The sequence below is a fragment of the Dreissena polymorpha genome, chromosome 3 (assembly GCF_020536995.1).
Source record: "Dreissena polymorpha isolate Duluth1 chromosome 3, UMN_Dpol_1.0, whole genome shotgun sequence".
NCBI lineage: Eukaryota > Metazoa > Mollusca > Bivalvia > Myida > Dreissenidae > Dreissena > Dreissena polymorpha.
The window spans coordinates 72,311,875-72,334,681 of NC_068357.1; the positions used below are offsets into that span (position 1 = coordinate 72,311,875).

Genomic DNA, 22,807 nt, shown 5'->3' on the forward strand with positions numbered 1-22,807 from the left:
CCAGTAGATGATAAGAATCTATTTAAATACATCGTATCTAAGTAGAAAAGGGTTAAATAGGTATCTAAGTGGTAAAGGGTTAAATATAAACATTAAAATGTGTTTGATCCATGCAATATGAAAACAAAGCCTACCCGTAATGCATGTGCAAAAAGTATTGTCCTGGATAAGCCTAATGAAATTTTTCATTTAAAGGAAGTCTCTTATTAACAAAATCCAATCAAGGTGGAAAGTGTTGTCTCTGATTAGAGAGACACTTTACACACATACATTAAGCCCAGTTGTATCAGAGTGAGTCTCATTTAGTGGTTTGGCAAAATACGGACCTCAGTGTGATGGGACTCTGAATATTCCATGCTCAAGAAATGTTCATGTACATTTTACATTAATATTGCACTTTATATGTACTTAATTATTTTTCTAAAATTTGGATTCATTTTTATAGTGCAACTATATTGAATAAGTTTCAATCTCCAATTACACACTAGAGTGAAGAGATTTTTTTAACTATAATAAGTGCATCACCTGTGAATTATTCATTCAATAATTGTCAACATTGTGGAAAAAATAACCAGAGGTTCTTACGCCCCAACAAACAAGTTAAAAGTGGCCTTTACTGTAGTCCCAAAGTCAGTTGGTCTGTTGGTGGTTTGGTAGATCGATTGGTCCGTTAGCATTACTTGTGCTTTGACCTCCTTCTTCACGTGTGTTTGATTAAGATTAAAATTCTTAACTCTGCATAATCAGAAGCCATAGGGGTGTGTGATATAAATGATATTTGACAAAAGAGATGTGTGACATAAGTGGGGTTTGACATAATTTGTGTGTTCATCTGATTCACAAATTGCAACCATCTTTGATTTATGAAATTGTGTGGCTGCTGGTGTGGCTGGTAACCAACTCGGATAAAAGTTTGTCATTCCAATACAATGTTTGTTCAATTCACATTCACTTCTCCAGCTCTATTATTCAACCCTGCAGTAGGATGTTACACAAGTTAAGTATTCTAGATGACTGACAGGAAACCATCTTATTTTGTTGAATTTTGTTAATATCATTCTGTAGCGTATTATGTTGTTATCATTTTTATATCATATGATGTGCCCATCAAGCTGATGGTATCTTGTAATGTCCCCATGAATTCTTATAACATATATTGTCCCTATTATCAGATACATATCATCTTTATATCCTTACATGCGTATATAATTGTTCTACCAGACAATGTCATTAACATCCTTCTGCCAGATTATGTCCATATTATTTATGGGTCAGATATTTTCTTAATGTCTTTGTCATATTATTTCCACATATTACATGTAATACTGTCAGGTTTCATATTGTTTGTTTGTGCCTCATAAAAGTTCCCTCATTATTGTGTGTGTTTACAGTTACTGGTGTTCAACCCGAGAGAGAGGCTGGGAGCCGGGCTGCATGGGGTAGTGGAGATCAAAACACACCCTTTCTTTAATGGAATTGACTGGAACTCAATGGATATGTGAGATTTTCAAATCTTACTCCCATGTTATTCACTGGAAATCCATGGACATGTGAGACACACAAATCTAACTCCCACGTTATTCACATGCAAATCTTACTCCCTGGAATCGACTTGGAGATCCATGGAAATGTGAGACATGCCACTCTTTCTCCATGGAATAGACTGGAGATCCATGGCTATGTGAGACATGCAATTCTTTCTCCACGGAATAGACTGGAGATCCATGGCTATGTGAGACAGGCAACGCATTCTCCATGGAATAGACTGGAGATCCATGGCTATGTGAGACAGGCAACTCTTTCTTCATGGAATAGACTGGAGATCCATGGATATGTGAGACATGCAACTCTTTCTCCATGGAATAGACTAGAGATCCATGGATATGGGAGACATGCAACTGTTTCTCCATGGAATACTGGAGATCCATGGCTATGTGAGACAGGCAAATCTTACACCATGGCATTGACTGGAAAGCTATGGATATGTGAGACATAAATCTTATGTTATATAATTGACTGGAACTCAATGAATATGTGAGACACACAAATGTTTTGTCATATAACTGACTGGAACTCCATGGATATGTGAGTCACGACACAGAAATCTTATGTCATTTAATTGCCTGGAACTCCATGGATATGTGAGACACACATCTAACTCCCATGGAATTGACTGGAACCCCATGGCTATGTGAGACCTGCAAATCTTACTCCTATGTAAACAATTGGAACTCGATGGAAATGTGAGACTTGCAAATCTTTCTCCATAGTGTTGGATTTGCGAGAGACTTTGTGAAATAAGTGGTATGTTTAGCCCTACAATAGACCCACTCCAGTCTCTTGCTCTTTTAATAACACCTGATGGTTAAAGATTTTTTTTGTTGCTTATCGTGACATTATTTGAATGTTTATTATTAAACGCTGTATTTTACTGAAGAATTTTAAAGTTATAAAGATTCTTTAAATCATGAAATAAAGGTAATAAATTTTATAATTGCTAGTTATAAAAGAAGAGCTGGTCTGTTCAGATATGTAGAATATACTTCTCCTATATCAGATATATGTACTCATGCAATGTATATTTTACCAGATTGTTTGTCCTTATACTATAGGATATAATGTAAAGCAGTTCATTTGCACATGGAACTGTCTGTCAATAGACACATTTGTCTGGAGAGGTTTTCCTACACTTGTTAAGGTATAACTTAACCCTTTACCACTTAGATACTATTTTTTATGCATTTGAAGTCTCTAAGAAAGTTACATTTAATTAAAGACCTTTCTTATTAGATTTAAGTTTTAAAGTCTTCATTTCCGACCCATAGATACTGATGAGCAGCAAACAGCAAAAAACCTGAACAGGCTGTGAGTTGTTCACAAGCTGTTCTGGTTTTATGCTGTTTGCACATAGCCATTTTCACTTTGCTTCTAAGTGGGAAATGGTTAACTTGTTAAGGTATAACTTTCAAAATTGTATTATAATACCTAGCTGAACTTCTTGTGCTTCATTCCCTTAGTCTGTCTGTCACAATCTATTCAGGGCTATAGCCAAGCCATGGGAAAGACAAACAAATCTTACAGGACATGAGGTCCGGTAACTTTTAAAATTTACCAGACCTCACCAGATTTTACCGGACCTTTTTCTTCTTTATCCAAACAATAGAAAGTACTTCTTATAGAGTTTATTTATATCATTATGAAGTTCACAATAGTTGTGTTGTTCCCTGCTTTCGATTTACAATCATCGCAAGGATTGAAAGCAGTACAATTCAATACAACAAATAAAAACTTGTTTAGTCGCCGTCACAAAACAAGGTGCTATGTGTGACTGGTTCTAAGAATAGCACTTGGAGTTTGTTACGTCAGGAGCAAAGATTGCAAGTTCAACTGGTTGGTAAAATACATTTTTAGCTCACCTGTCACAAAGTGACATAGTGAGCTTATGTGACCGTGTGATGTCCAGCGTCCGTATGTGTGTGCGTGTGTTCGTGCGTCCGTCAACAATTTGTTTGTGTAGACAGTAGAGGTCACAGTTTTCATCCAATCTTTATGGAATTTGGTCAGAATGTTTATCTTGATGAAATCTGGGTTGGGATTGTATTTGGGTCATCTGGGGTCAAAAACTAGGTCACTAGGTCAAAAACTAGGTCACTAGGTCAAATAATAGAAAAATCTTGTATAGACAATAGAGGTCTCAGTTTTCATCCAATCTTTATGAAATTTGGTTAGAATGTTTATCTTGAGGAAATCTGGGTTGGGATTGTATTTGGGTCATCGGGTCAAAAACTAGGTCACTAGCTCAAATAATAGAAAAACCTTGTGTAGACAATAGAGGTCACAGTTTGCATCCAATCTTTTTAAAATTTGATCAGAATATTTATCTTGATGAAATCTGGGTTGGGATTGTATTTGGGTCACCAGGGGTCAAAAACTAGGTCACTAGGTCAAATAATAGAAAAACCTTGTGTAGACAATAGAGGTCACAGTTTTCATCTAATCTTTATGAAATTTGGTCAGAATGTTTATCTTGATGAAATTTGGGTTAAGATTGTATTTGGTTAGTCAGGTGAGCGATTCAGGGCCATCATGGCCCTCTTGTTTTTAATTGTTAAACAATCTTATTGAAGCAACATAAACTAACCGATTCCATATTTTCTTTTACACATTCCTAGTTTTGTTATCATTTTCAATCAAAGCAATTGTTTACATATTTTTATGCCCTCTTTCGAAGAAAAGGGGGCATATAGTGATCGGACTGTCCGTCTGTCTGTCTGTCTGTCTGTCCGTCTTTCCGTCACACTTTGCGTTTAGGTTTCGAAAAATGCTCATAACATCTATGTCCCTTAAGATATAACCTTCATATTTGGTATGCATGTGTATATGGACAAGGCCTTTCCATACGCACAAAAATTTTACCCCTGTGACCTTGACCTTAGGGTCCGCGTTTAGGTTTCGAAATCTGCGTTTAGGTTTCAAAAAATGCTCATAACTTCTATGTCCCTTGAGATATAACCTTCATATTTGGTAAGCATGTGTATATGGACAAGGCCTTTCCATACACACAAAAAATTTTACCCCTGTGACCTTGAACTTAGGGTCCGCGTTTAGGTTTTGAAATCTGTGTTTAGGTTTCAAAAAATGCTCATAACTTCTATGTCCCTTGAGATATAACCTTCATATTTGGTATGCATGTGTATATGGACAAGGCCTTTCCAAACGCACAAAAATGTTGACCCCTGTGACCTTGACCTTGAAGATAGGGTCCGCATTTAGGTTTCGAAATCTGCGTTTAGGTTTTGAAAAATGCTCATAACTTCTATGTCCCTTCAGATATAATCTTCATATTTGCTATGCATGTGTATATGGACAAGGCCTTTCCATACGCACACAAATTTAGACCCCTGTGACCTTGACCTTGAACTTAGGGTCCGCGTTTAGGTTTCGAAATCTGCGTTTAGGTTTCGAAAAAAGCTCATAACTTCTATCAAGCGTTTATAGGGGGCATCCTATGGTGACAGCTCTGGTTATTTTTTTGTCGGACATGAGGGCCAACAGTTTGGGGAATATTACCGAACCTCATCAAATTTTATTGGAAATGTCCGAGGTCTGACATCTTTTGCATTGGTTGCTTCATCTAAAAAACAACTGTATATAAGATTTCAATATGAAACTTTATGGGTGTACAGATATCAATAAGGAAAAGTGCCATGCTCAAGTCGAAGAACTATTACTCTAGACATTTCTAAATAATTACTTTCCTTTGTTTGATGTAACTTTTTAGGACTCATGGATGTATAGATATACATGGGGAGAAGTGCCATGCACAGTAACCATAACCCTACACTTTCTTAAATAAGAGTGATTTCCCTTTGTCATATTTTGTATGATGTAACTTTTCAGGGCTATATCTTGGATACAATACAAGATTTTAACATGAAACTTCATGGGTGTATAGATATCAGTAAGCAGATGTGCAATTCACAAGAACACCAACCCTACACTTACATATTTGTGATTACCCTTGTTGTTTTTGTTTGATGTACTGTTTCAGTTATTTTTTTTATTCATTACAAACTCTTGAATGGTTATTGATTCACAGATGATACCTTCAGTTTCAATGTAAATTGATTAATATAAAAGATATATCTGCATTTCATTATCTGATGCAAATACATCACATGTACAATGTGTTATCAATTGAGCCGTGCCCTGTGAAAAGGGGGTTTAATGCATGTGCGACAAGTGTCGTCCCAGATCAGCCTGTGCAGTCCGCAGGGACAACACTTTCCGCCTAAACTTGATTTTTGTTAAGAGACTTTCTTGAAACAAAATATATAATTTAGGCGGAAATTGTTTTCCCTGATTAGCTTGTGCACAGGTTTATCTGGGACGACACTTAACGCACATGCATTAAACCCCTTTTTCAAATAGGTGTTAGGGTGCAACTACTCCCCCTGCCTGTGTGGGGTGAAATGTTTTATATTTAATAGTGCATTATAGTGATTGTTTATTATTATACGTTGTATAATTAAAAAAATACACTTTTCTTTGTGTGCTTCTTTTAAACGTTTTCAAATGAAATTGATCTCTTTTGTAAATAAATTGAAGATTTGCTGTATAAGGTTGTTTCAAATTAGAGTCACTTGAATATACAGTATACATTGCACTTTTTAGAAATATATTGTTCAGAATACATGTATATGCATAGATAAAATTGTTTATATGTGATATAAATTTTACAAATTTAACAAAATATATCGCATTTTGTCGTTACTATTTTATTGATTTATTTTAATGATAAATAAATACAGCTTTTCTGTTTTATGTTATCTGTTTTGTTTCAGGAGCATTTGTCTGTAGCTCTAAGGTATAGCTCATACTTAAAGACAAATGCTGTGTATTATACTGCAGGTTTTATCATCAACTTTAAACTGATGCACTTCTTATAATTACCCAATAAATAGTATGTGTTGTGCAAATGCCTGTTTACTGAGCTTAAAGGTCAATATTGTTCTTAGAATTTTTTGTGCACTAACCATTCATGAGGGAATAGCAGCATATCCTCTAAAAACGATTTATCCAAACACATAAATATTTCTTTATACGACACTTAATGCTTAATACTTATGTGGCTTAGCACTAGGAACTCAAGGATCAATGTTTCAATTCCCAGCGTCAAGTGTTGTCCCAGATTTGCCTTAGCAGTCGCACAGGCTAATCAGGGACAACACTTTCCACTTTTATGATATTTTTCGTTTCAAGCAAGTCTCTTCTTAGGCAGAAAGTGTCATCCCTGATTACAAGTTGACAGTTACTTGCATAAGTACGTGCACTTAGTGCTCTTAATGTTAAACTAGTAGATTTAAAGTATAAGCAGTTTAACTGAACCTCCATTACATGACTGAAATACTGTTGAAAACGGGAATCTGAATTAACAAGCATACAGAAGTCAGATAATGTATATATCCCAAAGCAGTTTCTAAAATAAGGGCAGCTTAGAATGGGAGAATCCAAATTACCATTCACGCATATCTCATCACTCATTTGTACCCATGCCATGCAAAAATGGTTCTATGCCATGTGAGGCCAGCCTAGCTCCAGACCAGCCTGTACATTTGCCGTCCTGTCAGGGGCTACATTGTCGCCTAGAAAGTCAGACAAGATTTCTTGGTCTCCTTAGTGGATATGGTCGCTTCTGACAAGTCTGCATGAAAAGATCGCCTTGAGCTATGCTTGCCCCATATGGCATAAGATCCATTTTCTTATGACGAGGGTGGCACTGTGATATTACAAGATCCATTGAACACGTGCTGTTTAAAGTGACAAAAGAGTTTAATTCCTGATTATGTCCCATTGGTTTCAATTATCCTCTTAGAAATTCATAAATGCATACAGTTGTGAACATTTGCAACTTATACTAAATGAGTACATTGTATATTTCAATTTGAGATGTGCACTTCTTACAAACTAATTTATATTTTATTTTCATGTGATTGTTGATGGCTGTTTCTTATTTATTGAGAAAAAAGCAAAATAAATACTTAAAATTTCAGCATTATTTGGTTGTACATATAATGTAATTATTTCATAAATACAGTTTTTTGGTAATAAATGGATTCCCAAGGAAACATTTCTGTCCAAAATTCACACCATATAAATAAATCTGTATTGCATCAATATTTCTGGCACAAATAATGTATTTTATCTACCACATATCACATTGGAGATCCATGCAATGCCTTGGATTACACTTAGTATTTTGGAATCAACTTACTCTGTCTTAAGTTGGGACATTGCTGCATTCGGGTTTTATAGCACCATAATAAACACTGCTGAGTGATCTAGGGCTATCGTGACCTTCTTGATTTTCATGATTTAACAACCAATAACAAATACGCAGACATATTTTTCCTTAAAGCTGAGGTATTATGCTGTAAAGGCACAGTTCAGTTGTCATGATGATGTTTCCTGTAGAAGTGTGTCTGGCAGTTCACTACGAGTGGGAAAGCTGGCCATTGTTCCCGGGTGCTGGACACTGATGGAAGCAATCTGCACTGCACGCCTGGCTGACTCCACCAGACCAAGGCCTGGGGCCACAGACAGGAAGTAGGCTAGAGAACCGATGAAAGCGTCGCCCGCACCCTGGGAATGGATATGGTACAATTTAGTACACCCTGGCAATAGATACAGTACAATTTTGTGCAATTACCAGCTCTTATGGCGAAGCAGATGTTTTACATTAATAACACAATCGCACAAATTAAACATTAGAATTGTCTCTGTAATGACTTACAGTGCTATCCACAACTGTTACACTCGGTGCCGAAACGTGTACCACTTCAGAGAATCCAGCCTGCGCAACGACACACCCCAATCCACCCAAAGTGATGATAACATTGTTACACCCGCGTCTCAACATCTCTTCACTGGCGGCCTTTGCTTCTTCAACTGTCCTTATTGAAATGCCAGTAAGTATCTCCGTCTGTTTGATCGTTAAATAAAACAGACCATAATTAATTCCTTAAACTTAATTTTGTCACAAGTTTAAACAATATTGTAAATACATGTAGTCAACAGAAAAACAAAGACAAAACAAAAAAAATCAAGTCTTGAATAAAAACAAAACAAATCGGTCAGTTATAATTAAAACATGGTGACATCATACATGTTTTTTAAATTCTAGGAAAATGATCCACATTTTTGGGCATTTTTGTTGAAAGAAAAGAAGTAATCCATTTGATCAAGTGATTCAAACAGCAACTTCATAACTCAAATATTAACTAAGTGGAATCCTGGTGGCACCAGCAGGCGTGACAATTCATATCATATGATGTCTTTTATTTCAAACAAATGACATAGTGCCTAACAAACACAATAACAAGTGAATAAAACTAGGATCATCACCTTAAAACTGTCAAATTGACAATTTTGTAGATATTAATTGTATGTTTTTTAATGGCACGAAAACAATTATTGACCTTGAAAACAAAACAGACAAATATGCCAAACTTAACACAATTGTGTGCCACCAAATTGGAAAGGACAATGCAAACACCTGTTAATGCAGATTGTGGTCAAAAATCTTACATTTGGCCCAGATCCATTCACACAACAATTCAATTATCCCTGTTCGACTTAAATACGTATTTTTCCACGTTTGTAGTCCCTTAGAAAGTAATATTTACAGGCTGTCCTGGTTTTATGCTGTTTGCACAAAGCCATGCTTACTTTGCTTCTGGTGGGAAAGGTTTAAGATACCTATTCTTTCTAGAATACAGGAGCATTCTTGTGACAGATTTTGATGTCATGTCAAGCTAGAAATGAAATTGTTTGCATTTGCATTTTTTTCAAACAGTTGTTTAATTCATGTGAATGATGACTCTAAACCAATACCAAAATTAAAAAAAATTGTCACAAACATTAACACATCAATTTTGGTAAAACTGTTACTAAACACATATACATATGGTTATCTCATATGCCTACCTCTGTTTCATTTGGACAGAAGACGTCAGTGTTTGTCAAGAAATCTGCCTCCAAGTGGACAGCCGGAGCAGGGTTAAGTATGGTCATCACTGTGTGAAATAGCAGGGTGAAGTATGGTTATCACTGTGTGAAAAAGCAGGGTTAAGTATGGTCATCACTGTGTGAAATAGCAGGGTGAAGTATGGTTATCACTGTGTGAAAAAGCAGGGTTAAGTATGGTCATCACTGTGTGAAATAGCAGGGCTAAGTATGGTCATCACTGTGTGAAATAGCAGGGTTATGTATGGTCATCACTGTGTGAAATAGCAGGGTTAAGTATGGTCATCACTGTGTGAAATAGCAGGGTTAAGTATGGTCATCACTGTGTGAAAAAGCAGGGTTAAGTATGGTCATCACTGTGTGAAATAGATACACTAGTTGGGGGGGCATATACCACAGACATGATCACACTCATTTTGTTATTTTTTCCAGCTCTATATAAGCCACATCGCGCTAAAATGGTTCTTATGTTATTTGCAGCCAGTGTAGCTCCAGACCAGCCTGCGCAGTCTGGTCAAGAGCTACAATGTTTGCTAACAAGACAATTAAACATTGTGTGACTTCATAGCAGACATGATATCTCCTGATCAGCCTGCACACATGCACAGGCTGGTGTGAAGCTACCCTTAGTGCATATGGCATAAGGCCCATTTTTGCATAATATAAGTCCTACAACAGCTGCATTTATTCTATATTTTCACCAACCATCACAGTCTCTACTAGGTACTAAGTTATTATACATATTTTTTAAACCGAACGATGACGAGTACCTTGTTGTTTGCATAACCAAATAATTGTTAAAAAAAATAAAATGAGCAATTTGTTACAAATACCTTTGTCACTGAAAAATGGGTCACATTTGAAAAACCCTTGTTACATAAGCCTAAGTAAGCTCAATACTAATATCAGTAATTTGGAATTTCCATAAGATTAAAAAAATAACCCATGCAAATTTCATCTGAAGCAGCAATTTAATGTGAAGTCAGAAACACATAGCAGTTACTATTGAATCCCTATTTGAAATGGCACAAAAACCTTACCTTTATGTTTTCTGGCCATTTTAAGTGCAGACAATGTCACCTTAGGATCAATCTCCAATTGACAAATAATGACCTTTGATTTTGAAATGACCTCTTCTGCAGCTTCAAGGTCAGCCTCAGAAAGTAAGAGGTTTGCACCAGGTACAATCACTACTGAATTCTGACCTAGAATGGTAAATTCTTTGTAAATCATCAATATATTATTATTATTATTACACCGAATTTATATAGCACCCTTTTCATGCAAGAGTGCACGTTCAAAGGCGCTTTACATAAGAACACTTGACGTATCGCAGATACAAATACATTTTGCAACACTGTTTCAAAAGAAATCGATCAAAAGTACTCAATTATACTATAAAACTACTCTATTATACTTATACCATAAGTACTACGTAAAAACATGCACAGTAACCATAAATTAGAAAGATCAACAAGACATTATAACAAGAGCACCGCCTTGCGGGTGCAGACCGCTCATCTATTTTCTTTTTAAAGGTGAAGGGACTCTCATTTTCAATCACAAAGGAGGGAGGGGTGGAGTGAAGAGGGGTGTATAGTGTGGGGGCGTGGACATTTATTACATTATCTTCCAAAAAATGCGGAAAAAAAAAACGAAAAAAAAAAAATTGGGGGGGGGGGATTCTTGGGTGCGATGGTTGAACGGTATTTCAAACATAAAATAATAAAAATAAATATTTGTGTTTTTTAACCGTTTCAAAAAAAAAAAATTGTGCGGGTGGTTGGGGGGGTATAGTGTGAGGGTGTGGTGGTCATTTGTGAGATGATCTTAAAAAAAAAAAAAAAAAAAAAAAAAATTGTGTGTGTGGGGGGGGGGAGGGGAATTCGGGGGGTGGGGGGAGGGGGGGTGGGTATGCTTGGGTGCGATGGTTGGACGGTATTTCAACATAAAATATAAAAATAAATATTTGTGTTTTTAACCGTTTCAAAAAAACAAAATGGGGGGGGTGGGGGGGGGTATAGTATAGTGTGAGGGTGTGGTGGTCATTTGTGAGATGATCTTAAAAAAAATAAAAAATAAATAAATTTAGGGGGGGGATTCGGGGTGGGGGGTGGGGGGGGTATTCTTGGGTGCGATGGTTGGATGGTATTTCAAACATAAAATAAAAAAAATATTTGTGTTTTTTAACCGTTTCAAAAAAAAAATTTGGGGGTTGGGGTGGGGGGGGGGGGGGGGTATAGTATAGTGTGAGGGTGTGGTGGTCATTTGTGAGATGATCTTAAAAAAAAAAAAAAAAAAAAAAATAGGGGTGGGGATTCGGAGGGGGGGTAGGGGGGTATAGTGTAGTGTGAGGGTGTGGTGGTCATTTGTGAGATGATCTAAAAAAAAAAAAAAAAAAAATAGGGGGGGGGGGGGGGGGAATTCGGGGGTGGGGGGGGGTGGGGGGGGGAGGGGGGGGTATTCTTGGGTGTGACGGTTGGATGGTATTTTCAAACATAAATTAATAAAAATAAATATTTGTGTTTTTTAACAGTTTCAAAAAAAACAATTGGGGGGGGGGGGGGTAAAGTATAGTGTGAGGGGTGTGGTGGTCATTTGTGAGATGATCTAAAAAAAAAATAAAAAATAAAAAATAAATTTAGGGGTGGGGGATTTGGGGGGGGGGGGGTGAATTCGGGGTGGGGGGGGGATTCGGTGGGGGGGGGAGGGGAGGGCACGGGGGATGGTTTGGGTGGAGTCTATTGTGGTATATCAGGTAAGAGTAGTTTTGTCAAAGTATCGATCAAATCTAATCATAAATAAAGAAGTTATGGCATTTTTAGCAAAATTTAATACTTTGACCTTGAGAGTCAAGGTCATTCAAAGGTCAAGGTAAAATTCAACTTGCCAGGTACAGTAACCTCATGATAGCATGAAAGTATTTGAAGTTTGAAAGCAATAGCCTTGATACTTTAGAAGTAAAGTGGATCGAAACACAAAATTTAACCATACATGTATATTCAAAGTTACTAAGTCAAAAAATGGCCATAATTCCGTAAAAATGACAACCAGAGTTATGCAACTTGTCCTTTTACTGTACCCTTATGATAGTTTGCGAAGTGTTCCAAGTATGAAAGCAATATCTAGGATAGTTTAGGGGTAAAGTGGACCAAAACACAAAACTTAACCAAATTTTCAATTTTCTAAGTATAAAGGGCCCATAATTCCGTCCAAATGCCAGTCAGAGTTACATAACTTTGCCTGCACAGTCCCCTTATGATAGTTAATAAGTGTTGCAAGTATGAAAGCAATAGCTTTGATACTGTAGGAATGAAGTGGACCTAAACACAAAACTAAACCAAATTTTCAATTTTCTAAGTATAAAAAGGGGACATAATTCTGTCAAAATGCCAGTCAGAGTTACATTACTTTGCCTGCACAGTCCCCTTATGATAGTTAGTAAGTGTTGCAAGTATGAAAGCAATAGCTTTGATACTTAAGGAATAAAATGGACCTAAACACAAAACTTAACTAAAATTTTCAATTTTCTAAGTATAAAAAGGGCACATAATTCTGTCAAAATGCATGCCAGAGTTATCTAACTTTGCCTGCCCAGTCCCCTCATGATAGTAAGTAAGTATACTAAGTTTGACGCCGACGCCAAGGTGATGACAATAGCTCATAATTAAAAAAAAAATAGATGAGCTAAAAACTGCTCTTTGTGTATAGCCATAAGACAATTAATGAAACAATAAAATCTAAAACTTAAACTATAAGTACTACGTAAAATAACATGCACAGTAACCATAGATTAGAAAGATCAGCAAGACAAAACAGAGAAAATCAATAGCGTATTGAACTTATTACTTATGTATATACATTATTGGAAAACTGCTTCATTATCGAAAACACATTTTTTTTACATCAAAATAACATAACAACAAGAGTTGTGTTTTTCAGAAACACAATGCCTCCTATTGTGCTGCTTTGAAATAAAATTTCAATATATCATGTGGCAGGTTTATAAATTATCTCCCTTTTAAAGCTTTTTACTTCCCTTGGATTGTATTTTTTGACTTTTGACCTTGAAGGATGACCTTGACCTTTCAGCACTCAAAATGTGTAGCTTCATGAGATACACATGCATGTCAAATATCAAGTTGCTAACTTCAATATTCAAAAAGTTATGACCAAACTTTAACACAGGTTAAAGTTTTAGGAATGAAAAATACAGTGATATTTGACCTTTGAACTTGAAAGATGACCTTGACCATGAATTTTCACCACTCAAAATGTGCAGCTCCATGAGATACACATGCATGCCAAATATGAAGTTGCTATCTTCAATATTGCAAAAACTATCAAACTTTAACCAAGGTTAAAGGATTGGGACAGAATAACAGAATGACAGACAGACAGGCCAAAAACAACATTACATACCCCCTATCATTCGATCCGGTGGCATAAAAACACATGGAAGATGCATTGTGTAGTATAGAAATTTACAAAATATTTGTTTACATGTATTGTTCATTTTACCATGCTATTGTATAATTACTGATTAGAATTACTACATCATTAAAAGGGCCCTAAAGGGGAAACTTCTAAACATTTCTGAAATTGAAACAAACATATTGAATACTGATACCAAATGCTTTATATATTTTTGAATGTTGATGTGTCAAGGTTAACGCTTTTATGGCCATCAAAGGTTTAATCAAAAATCATATAGTACCGAGAATAAAGGTCAAAATGTGCTGGTTTATTATTTAATTTTGATTGATCAATGAAACAAAACAATTGTTAAACTATTGTAGTGGCAGCCATTGTGTGAATACGTTTTTTGTCACTGCGACCTTGACCTTTGACCTAATGTTGACCTAAGTTATCATACGGAAACCATCGTACTATTTCGAGTCACTGTGACCTTGACCTTTGACCTAGTGACCTGAAAATCAAAAGGGGTCATCTGCCAGTCATGATAAAACAGTATAATGTTGGGTGTGGTAATTTATCAGATGTTTAAAAAAAAAATTGGGGGGATGGGGGGGTGGGGGGGGTAGGGGGTGGAGGTGAGCGGGGGTATAATGTGGGGTTGTGGTAATTATAGATATTTAAAAAAAAATTGGGGGTGGGGGGGGTGAGAGGGGGGTATAATTTTTTTTTGAGGGGGGGGGGCCGGGGGTCCGGGGTGGGGTAAGGGGGGTGGGGGTTCGAGGGGGTTTAATGTGGGGTGTGGTGATTTATTAGATGTTTTAAAAAAAAAAAAAATTTGGGGGGGTGGGGGTGGGAGTATAATGTGGGGTGTGGTAATTTATTAGATGTTTAAAAAAAATTGGGGGGGGTGGGGGGTAGGGTGGAGTGAGAGGGGTGTATAATGTGGGGTGGGGTATTTATTAGATGTTTAAAAAAAATGGGGGGGGTGGTGGGGGGTAGGGGGGTGGGGGGGTAGGGGGTGTGGAGGGGTTAGGGGGGTGGGTGGTGAGAGGGGGGTTTAATGTGGGGGGTGGTAATTTATAACATGATGTTTAATAAAAAAATTGGGGGGGGGGTGATATCCTCTATTCATTAACGTGAAATTTTAACTTATTGCATTTGTTTCCCCTTTATATAAGAAAGATATAATAGTGTATTACCTCCCCTGTCCTGCTTATATTTATATTAATCAACAAAATTAAACATTAACACAATATTTACAAGGGCTGTTTGTAAAACATGCATGCCCCCCTATATGGGCTATAAGTTGTAGTAGCAGCCATTGTGTGAATACGTTTTTTGTCACTGTGAACAGTGGTGGTGGTGGTGGTGGTGATGGTGGTGGTGGTGGTAACGCTAACAGAGCATTACAATAACAATACTTAAGAATGATAAAATGGGAAAAGGTTACATAGGGAAAAGGGGAAAAGGTGGTGGTGGTGGTGCTAACGTAGCATTACAATAACAATACTTAAGAATGATCAAATGGGAAAAGGTAACCTAGCACTGGCAGTAAATATGGGGCTCATTTACAGGTTGGAATCTCTGCTGTAAAATGAGATTTTAAATGAATTTAAGGGAGGCAAATGCTGTGTAACAAAAAGAACATGCATAAACAGTAGTTGTTTCCCTTGTTGAACCATGCTTATCTTTATAATGCCTATTTCCAGTAACTGTGACCTTCACCTGTGACCTTGACCTTTGACCTAGTGGCTTCAAAATCAACAGGGGTCATCTTCGAGTCATGATCAATGTACCTATGAAGTTTCATGATCCTAGGCCCAAGCGTTCTTGAGTTATCGTCTGACAACCACCAGGTGGACGGACCGACCGACAGACAGACAGACCGACATGAGCAAAGCAATATACCCCCTCTTTTTCGAAGGGGGGCATAAAAAAAAAATTAGGGGGGAGGGGGAATTCGGGGGGGGGGGGGAGGGGGGGGAGGGGTATTCTTGGGTGCGATGGTTGGACGGTATTTCAAACATGAAATAATAAAAATAAATATTTGTGTTTTTTAACTGTTTCAAAAAAAAAATATTGGGAGGGGGGGGGTGGAGTGGGAGGGTATAGTATAGTGTGAGGGTGTGTTTGTCATTTGTGAGATGGTCTTAAAAAAAAAAAATTTAGGGGAGGGGATTCGGGGGGGGGGGCGCGGTATAGTATAGTGTGAGGGTGTGGTGGTCATTTGTGAGATGATCTTAAAAAAAACAAGATGGGTTTGTGAAACACAATGTCCCCCTATATGACGTTTGACCTTGTAGGATGACCTTGACCTTGACCCGTCACAACTCAAAATGTGCAGCTCCATGAGATACACATGCATTTCAAATATAAAATTGCTAGCTTCAATATTGCAGAAGTGGCATTACATGAGCAATTTTGACCCATATATTTGACCTTGAAGGATGACCTTGACCTTGACCTTTCACCACTAAAAATGTGCAGCTCCATGAGATACACATGCATGCCAAATATCAAGTTGCTATCTTCAATATTGCAAAAGTACTCATAAAATGAGCGATTTTGGCCACATATATTTGACCTCTGACCTTGAAGGATGACCTTGACCTTTCACCACTCAAAATGTGCAGCTCCATGAGATACACATGCATGCCAAATATCAAGTTGCTATCTTGAATATTGAAATACTGCAAAAGTGTACATTAAATGAGCGATTTTGACCCATATATTTGACCTTTGACCTTGAAGGATGACCTTGACCTTGACTTTTCACCACTCAAAATGTGCAGCTCCATGAGATACATATGCATGCTAAATATCAAGTTGCTATCTTCAATATTGCAAAAGTTATTGCAAATGTTAAAGTTGGCGCAAACCAACCAACCAACCAACAGACCAACCAACCAACAGACCAACAGACAGGGCAAAAACAATGTCCCCCACTACTAAAGTGGGGGACATAAAAAAATATCCCTACCTATGCAAAAGTCATCCAATCACAAAATATGTTTCATATTTGGTACATAGATTTACGTTTTTTTATTTGGAGTTAATATAGTTGAATTTGCAAAAAGATAAAATATTTTGGCATTTTAAGGACAATTTAAAAACTATCACTTGTTTAGGCAAAAAAAGGATATATAACTTTCATTTTTTGTAACTATTCTACAGCCAATTTGATTTTTACTCTATGTATAGGTTACAGTTCTACCGGTATTTAGATTTCTGATTTATTTTACATTGAATTGACTTTATTTATAACAAAATTGAATTTCAAGTAACAAATAGGGATTGAACTGCAGTGAGGTCAAACATACCCGTTTCATCAACACATATTGGAGCCGCTCCTGTCATAGCTTCACTCGTGCTCGAACAGTGTCCTGAAAATCAAACATAACAATATTCACTTCAAACAAATTCAGCAAGAGCTATCACTACAGGTGATTGATAATCCACATGCCTCTATGACACAAAGGATTGCCATATTTTGGCATTTGACCTCAAACTTTTTTCTTAAAGTTCAAGATAGCAAATGGAGTTTTTGAATGAGACATCGTTTCATATAGGTTAACATGTGTGCCAAGTAATAACGAAAATCTATGCATGGAGAAGTTCTGAAACATACATGGTCTGACTTCATTAAGAGTTTGTTTTATGTTTGACTTAATAACAACCAACTAGTAAGTATGCACATCACAGGGTCATTAAGGTTAACATGTATACATAACATGTTATTTGGATATTGATATTGTATGGGGAAAAATTGAAAAAAGTGCTGTTTTTTTACCTAAAAGTGTGCCATGAGCATGGTTATTGTGCATCACCTTGCTTTCTCATAATCAATACATACTAATACATGTGCCAATTTATTGCAAAATTCTTTAAACGGGAAAGGGATATAGCAGTCAAGAATCAAGTCCAACTAATGGACTAACAGACAGATACCTTCATATTCACTAGTAATTATATCATACAGTTACCTGTGTCCACACCAAGTTCTCGAAACTTCTTCAGAAATCCTTCACCAAATGTATCATAACCAACCTGCAACAAAAGAAGAGCTCTCTTAGTGACGTTTCATCTTGATTTACGCTACACTTAATGTTTGAAGTTAAGGATGATCTAGATGTAATTCAGAGACACCCTCATTTGTTCCATAATGATAGGCAATGACTTATGTCATCTCAAAAAGGTAACCACATGTATACATGCCTTACTTTGGCAAAATGCAAACATGACTATGTTTAACCCTTTCCCACTTAGACACAAAGTAAAAATGGCTATGTGCAAACAGTATAAAACCAGAACAGCCTGCTAGTAACTCGCAGCCTGTTCAGGTTCTATGCTGTCGGCTGCTCATCAGTATCTAAGGATTTTAAATGAAGCCTTTAAAACTAGAATCTAGTAAAAAAGGTCTTTAATTAAATTTAACTTTCGATGTGACTCTAAATGCGTCAAAATATGTATCTAAGTGGTAAAGGGTTAATCTATAAACAGAGGTAGAAGTAAAGTTTTCCATCTGGCGGAATGCATATTCCTCATTTCAAGTATAACCTTGTAGTAGAAGTATTACCTTGGCAACCATGGCTGTTTTTGCCCCCAGTTTTGCTGTCATGGCACACTGATTGGCTCCTTTACCCCCAAACCCCATCGAGAACTTAGATCCCTGAAGGGTTTCACCAGGCTTTGGCAGCCTTGGAACATAACTGAAAAATGAAGATCACATTATTGAATAAACAATTTCAGAGATGAGATTAAAATTGCAGTTTCTGCAACAGATGGAAATGCCTAAATATCCCAATTAATCATAGGTTGTAATTCCCGAGAAGATTTTGAAGTTTATTAAACTGGGGGGATTTATTTTTTGAACTTAGCTATGACCTTAAGATTTAATTAAAAATAATAGACTTTAAGAGCATTAACTGTTTAAAATGAAATCAAACAAAGTCTGATATCAGATAAATCAAGGGCCATAACTCGACTTTTTCTTATCTAAATATTTATTAAATTCTTATTAAACATATTTTGACCACAAGCATTTGAAGCATATATCTGAAGAAAAATGTTGGACGAACAGAGTGTGTAGTAAGGTTCCGTATTTATAAGGATAACTTATAATGCCTTGCTATATGAGGTAGCTTTTATAGCAATTGGTACATTGTCTGCCTGATTTGTAACCCAGAGGTCCCGGGTTCGATCCCCATTGTTATCTGGGATTTCTTAATGGGTTTCAATGGCGCCTTACATGAAAAACCCACCATGTGTGCCAAGACTTTCCTCAGATGTTGTGGCAGCAGGAAATTCGTGGGAGAATTTTACAAATGGAGGGGTAGTGTGTAGTAGGGTTGTGTATAAGCAGAACTTATACTGCCTTGGTATATGAGCTAGCTTTTAAAGTGACACAGAAGAGTGTCTGCCTAATTTGGCACCGGGAGGTCCTGGGTTCGATCTCCAATAATTTGTGATAGGGGATTTTTCTGGCTGGATAACAAGTGGAAACAGGTCTACTGACAAATCGCTACACCAACAGATTATAACACCAATATGTCTCTTGTCAAACCTACCATCAGCATATTATAATAAAATTTCCTCAGTTTCAGCGTTCAGTTCCACCTATTACAGGGTAATCATATTTCTTTTTACAAATCTGAACACACAAAAAAAACAACCAGGGGCAGTAACTCTGTCATCTGGGATGCCAAATATTCAGATGTGGCTGCAGAGATATGTAAATAACATACATATATAATGATGCATGAATTTACAAAGACATTTATAAAGAACATTTGAGTTCATATATAAGTATATTTTGTCAAGAGACACCTGGTTCATAGGTAAGTGACCTTGTTTTTGAAACACTACTTTTTATTATTGGCCATGTTGACTTGGGTCCAGTTTGAACTATATCAAATTTGACACTATATTGCGAACTTTATCAACAATTTGTTGAATATACTTTGTAATCCATTTAAAAAGCATTACTTAAGTACCTTATAAGGTCAATATTACAAGAGCCAACAACTGTCACATCCATGATTGTGAATTAGCTATGTCAAAGTGGGAGTTTTTCAGCATTACGATAACGATTTTCACGCAAAGACAAAACGGTCAATCAAGAAAAACAACATGGGTCCAAAATCGCAAAGAAAAACGCCATCGAACGCAAAAGAGAATGACTCACTTGACATTTCGTCATTTTCACCAAGAGCGTTGGTTAATGTACATTTTAACTATTTCTTTTGTAGCTTGATTTTACCAATCTTGTATGTATATTTGTAGTGACATATTTAGTGACATATATTTCGGATACAAATAGTTTCGGATGATAATGTATTATTTTGTCTTTTATATGTAGCTACTTTAAGGAAACGTTTAATGTTTTCATATGACTTCAGAAATGACCAAAGACACTTCAAATTGATATTGTCTTTTATATATTTACTGTTGTAAAACCTTAGGTGAAGATCTCTTGTTTAATTCACCAGGCAGTTTTATAAGAAGTTTTGTGTCCCCATTCCCTATCCTTATTACATAAAAATTCAAAACAGGTTTCGTGCAGTATGGTCGCCAGTAACCTAACACCAACTTCTTTCTGTAAGATTTATTTACTTAAAAAAACTTGTTTGAGTTAAACCATAGGGATCCGGCACAAAAAAATCGTGCCTATGAGTTCAACTGGAGTATGAAATATTGAATACTATATTACCAACATTTTATCTTGCTTTTTACATGCACTTCAATTTTATTATTTTAGCGTTTCTAATTTTTGCAATATAAACTTAAATCTTGGCAGCTATTTCCTCAGTACCAAATTGAAATCCAAAATGTGGAACATCAGAAATAAAATGCAATATATGGCAATTTGCCAATGATAATTCTGAAAATTCTGACATACTAAAACCACTTTTAGAGACTGACCCTGCTTCTGATAAATGGTAATTGCATGGGTTTATAGTGTTATTATGAAACTAGACTTATCTTCAATCGACTTTGACATTTATCCCCAGATCACTGGGATATAAGTCCTCCGTTAACATGATGTCAAAGCTATAACAGTGCTCCAGCTAGGCCTTAAACAGAAGGGCGCCCCGCCTTGCCCTTCCGAGGCTCCCCCTGCCTTTCCTGGGCCCAGCCCTGCCCTTTTATTTATATTTATTTTTTTGGACATTGTAATTTATAAATTTATTATTACATTCTAATGAATTTATTCCTAACTGTAGACATTTTATTTGCATGGTTCAATAATACTGGAAATAATATATTCTAACAACTATAATTAACAGCTCCCAGCTGGAGCACTGTATTACTATGCAATATATTGCAGATAAACTTTTTGGAATACAAAGCATTATTGAGAAATGATTTTAAGTCTAGTGAATCTTTTTAAAGCTTTGATAACAAGAAGACACAAAGTGACAGTGACACATTTTAAATAAGAAAGCGGTGAGAAAGATATAAATATTTAACCATTATAATTAAAATATATTTTGATCTGCTTTTGGGTAATTACTGCTATTGGCAATTTTACTGTAGACCTAGAAAAATGTTTAATAGCATAATACTCGGCTTATGAAAGGATTTGCATAATAAAAGGTTTAATAGGGTACGTCCGGGAATGTTCGGACAGACGTATAAGTACGGATGCTGCCGGAGATTTATGTTTTTAACGAAGATATGCGTACATGTATTTGGAGCAGACTTGGACCAATTGCAGCATTTTCCACTGCATTTGCAATTCCAAGTACCAATGGCATCATTACAAAAATGACGTGTATCCACATGCGCAAAGATACATCCTTGTACTTTCTTTGCGTCATATACGAACATTGAAGCACCACACTTTTTTACGATCGTGGATCTGCGATCAATAGAAGGTATACCTGTGACTGAAATATTGTTTAAAACGCGCGAAACTATTTTTGAAAGTTTTTTTTATATGAAACAAATAAATATTTCAATGTTTAAACAGGGAGGCAATATACAATTATTCAATTAAAATCGTCCGAGTTTTGCCTACTGCAATACAGCAAAGTAGTTAAAACACGGACATACTATATCGAACTAATTTTATTCCACAGCTAAGTGCATTAAGTAACAAAATAGTATCCAATTATCCTCATTATATAACATAACGCTTCTCTAATTGAATCAATGTTAATTATCAATGCACACAAATATTCCTTGCACAATAATCTTAAGGTAACGTTTTAAATAGGCGTCCAGTATATATTTATGGCAGTTTCAAATAAATTAACATTTCCATAAAGATGTTTGTCAACATATTTTATAAGCACCTTTGTCAAATAATTGCAACACCTGGACACAAGGCGGACAAAACATATTTACTCTATATATACTACAGTGACTGTCCTTTACAGCCATGCCTAAGTGGTATCTGTATACTAAGAGAGGTCAGACTATGGGATACTCTCAAGAGTCGCTAGAAAAGACAGTAAAAGCAGTTGAAGCTGGCCTATCGGTGCAACAAGCTGCTAGTCAATTCAGTGTACCAAAGTCTACAATTGCCGATCGTGTATCTGGAAAAATTGCACTCAAAACTACACATGGTCTGCCCCAAAATTGTCAATAGCATAAAGATGGCGGCTAAATAAGCCGTTGGGCTTAGCCGGCGACAAATTCTTCGACGTACGCATGTGCTCTGCACAAGAACACAGCTCAAAACCAGCTATATACATTTTCATGGAGGAAAAGACTGGTTCGAGGACTTAAAGCGGCGGTATCCGGATTTAGTTCTCCGTAAACCAGAGAAACTTACATCTGTGCATGCACGCATGTTAAATTCAGAAGTTCTTAATAAATACTTCGACCAGCTCGGTGCCGTTATCGCAGAAGGTAATTT

The 22,807-nt window shown here is 36.4% G+C and overlaps 2 protein-coding genes across 3 annotated transcripts in view; one reads left to right on the top strand and one right to left on the bottom strand.

Annotated features, from left to right (window-relative positions):
- Positions 1 to 2,487, top strand: part of LOC127874714 (ribosomal protein S6 kinase delta-1-like) — a 34,060-nt gene extending 31,573 nt beyond the window's left edge. The window contains exon 16 of the mRNA XM_052419249.1: positions 1,392 to 2,487. Coding sequence (XP_052275209.1) covers positions 1,392 to 1,502 — 111 coding nt within the window. The 3' untranslated portion in view covers positions 1,503 to 2,487. The remainder of the gene's footprint in view (positions 1 to 1,391) is intronic.
- Positions 2,488 to 7,471: 4,984 nt separating this feature from the next.
- On the bottom strand, positions 7,472 to 19,996 carry LOC127874726 (ribokinase-like). Of its 2 annotated transcripts, none has more exons than XM_052419272.1 (8): positions 19,938 to 19,996; positions 18,521 to 18,653; positions 17,928 to 17,991; positions 17,265 to 17,327; positions 10,566 to 10,730; positions 9,487 to 9,575; positions 8,294 to 8,482; positions 7,472 to 8,142 (listed from the first exon to the last, which is right to left on the bottom strand). In XM_052419272.1, the coding sequence occupies exons 1-8, from the start codon at positions 19,979 to 19,981 to the stop codon at positions 7,954 to 7,956; spliced, it is 936 nt and encodes a 311-aa protein (XP_052275232.1). In that variant the 5' UTR covers positions 19,982 to 19,996; the 3' UTR covers positions 7,472 to 7,953. The 2 variants fall into 2 exon arrangements, with proteins under 2 accessions (XP_052275232.1, XP_052275233.1); XM_052419273.1 differs by lacking the exon at positions 19,938 to 19,996 and adding an exon at positions 19,512 to 19,637 and having other exon boundaries at positions 7,473 to 8,142.
- Positions 19,997 to 22,807: the final 2,811 nt, after the last annotated feature.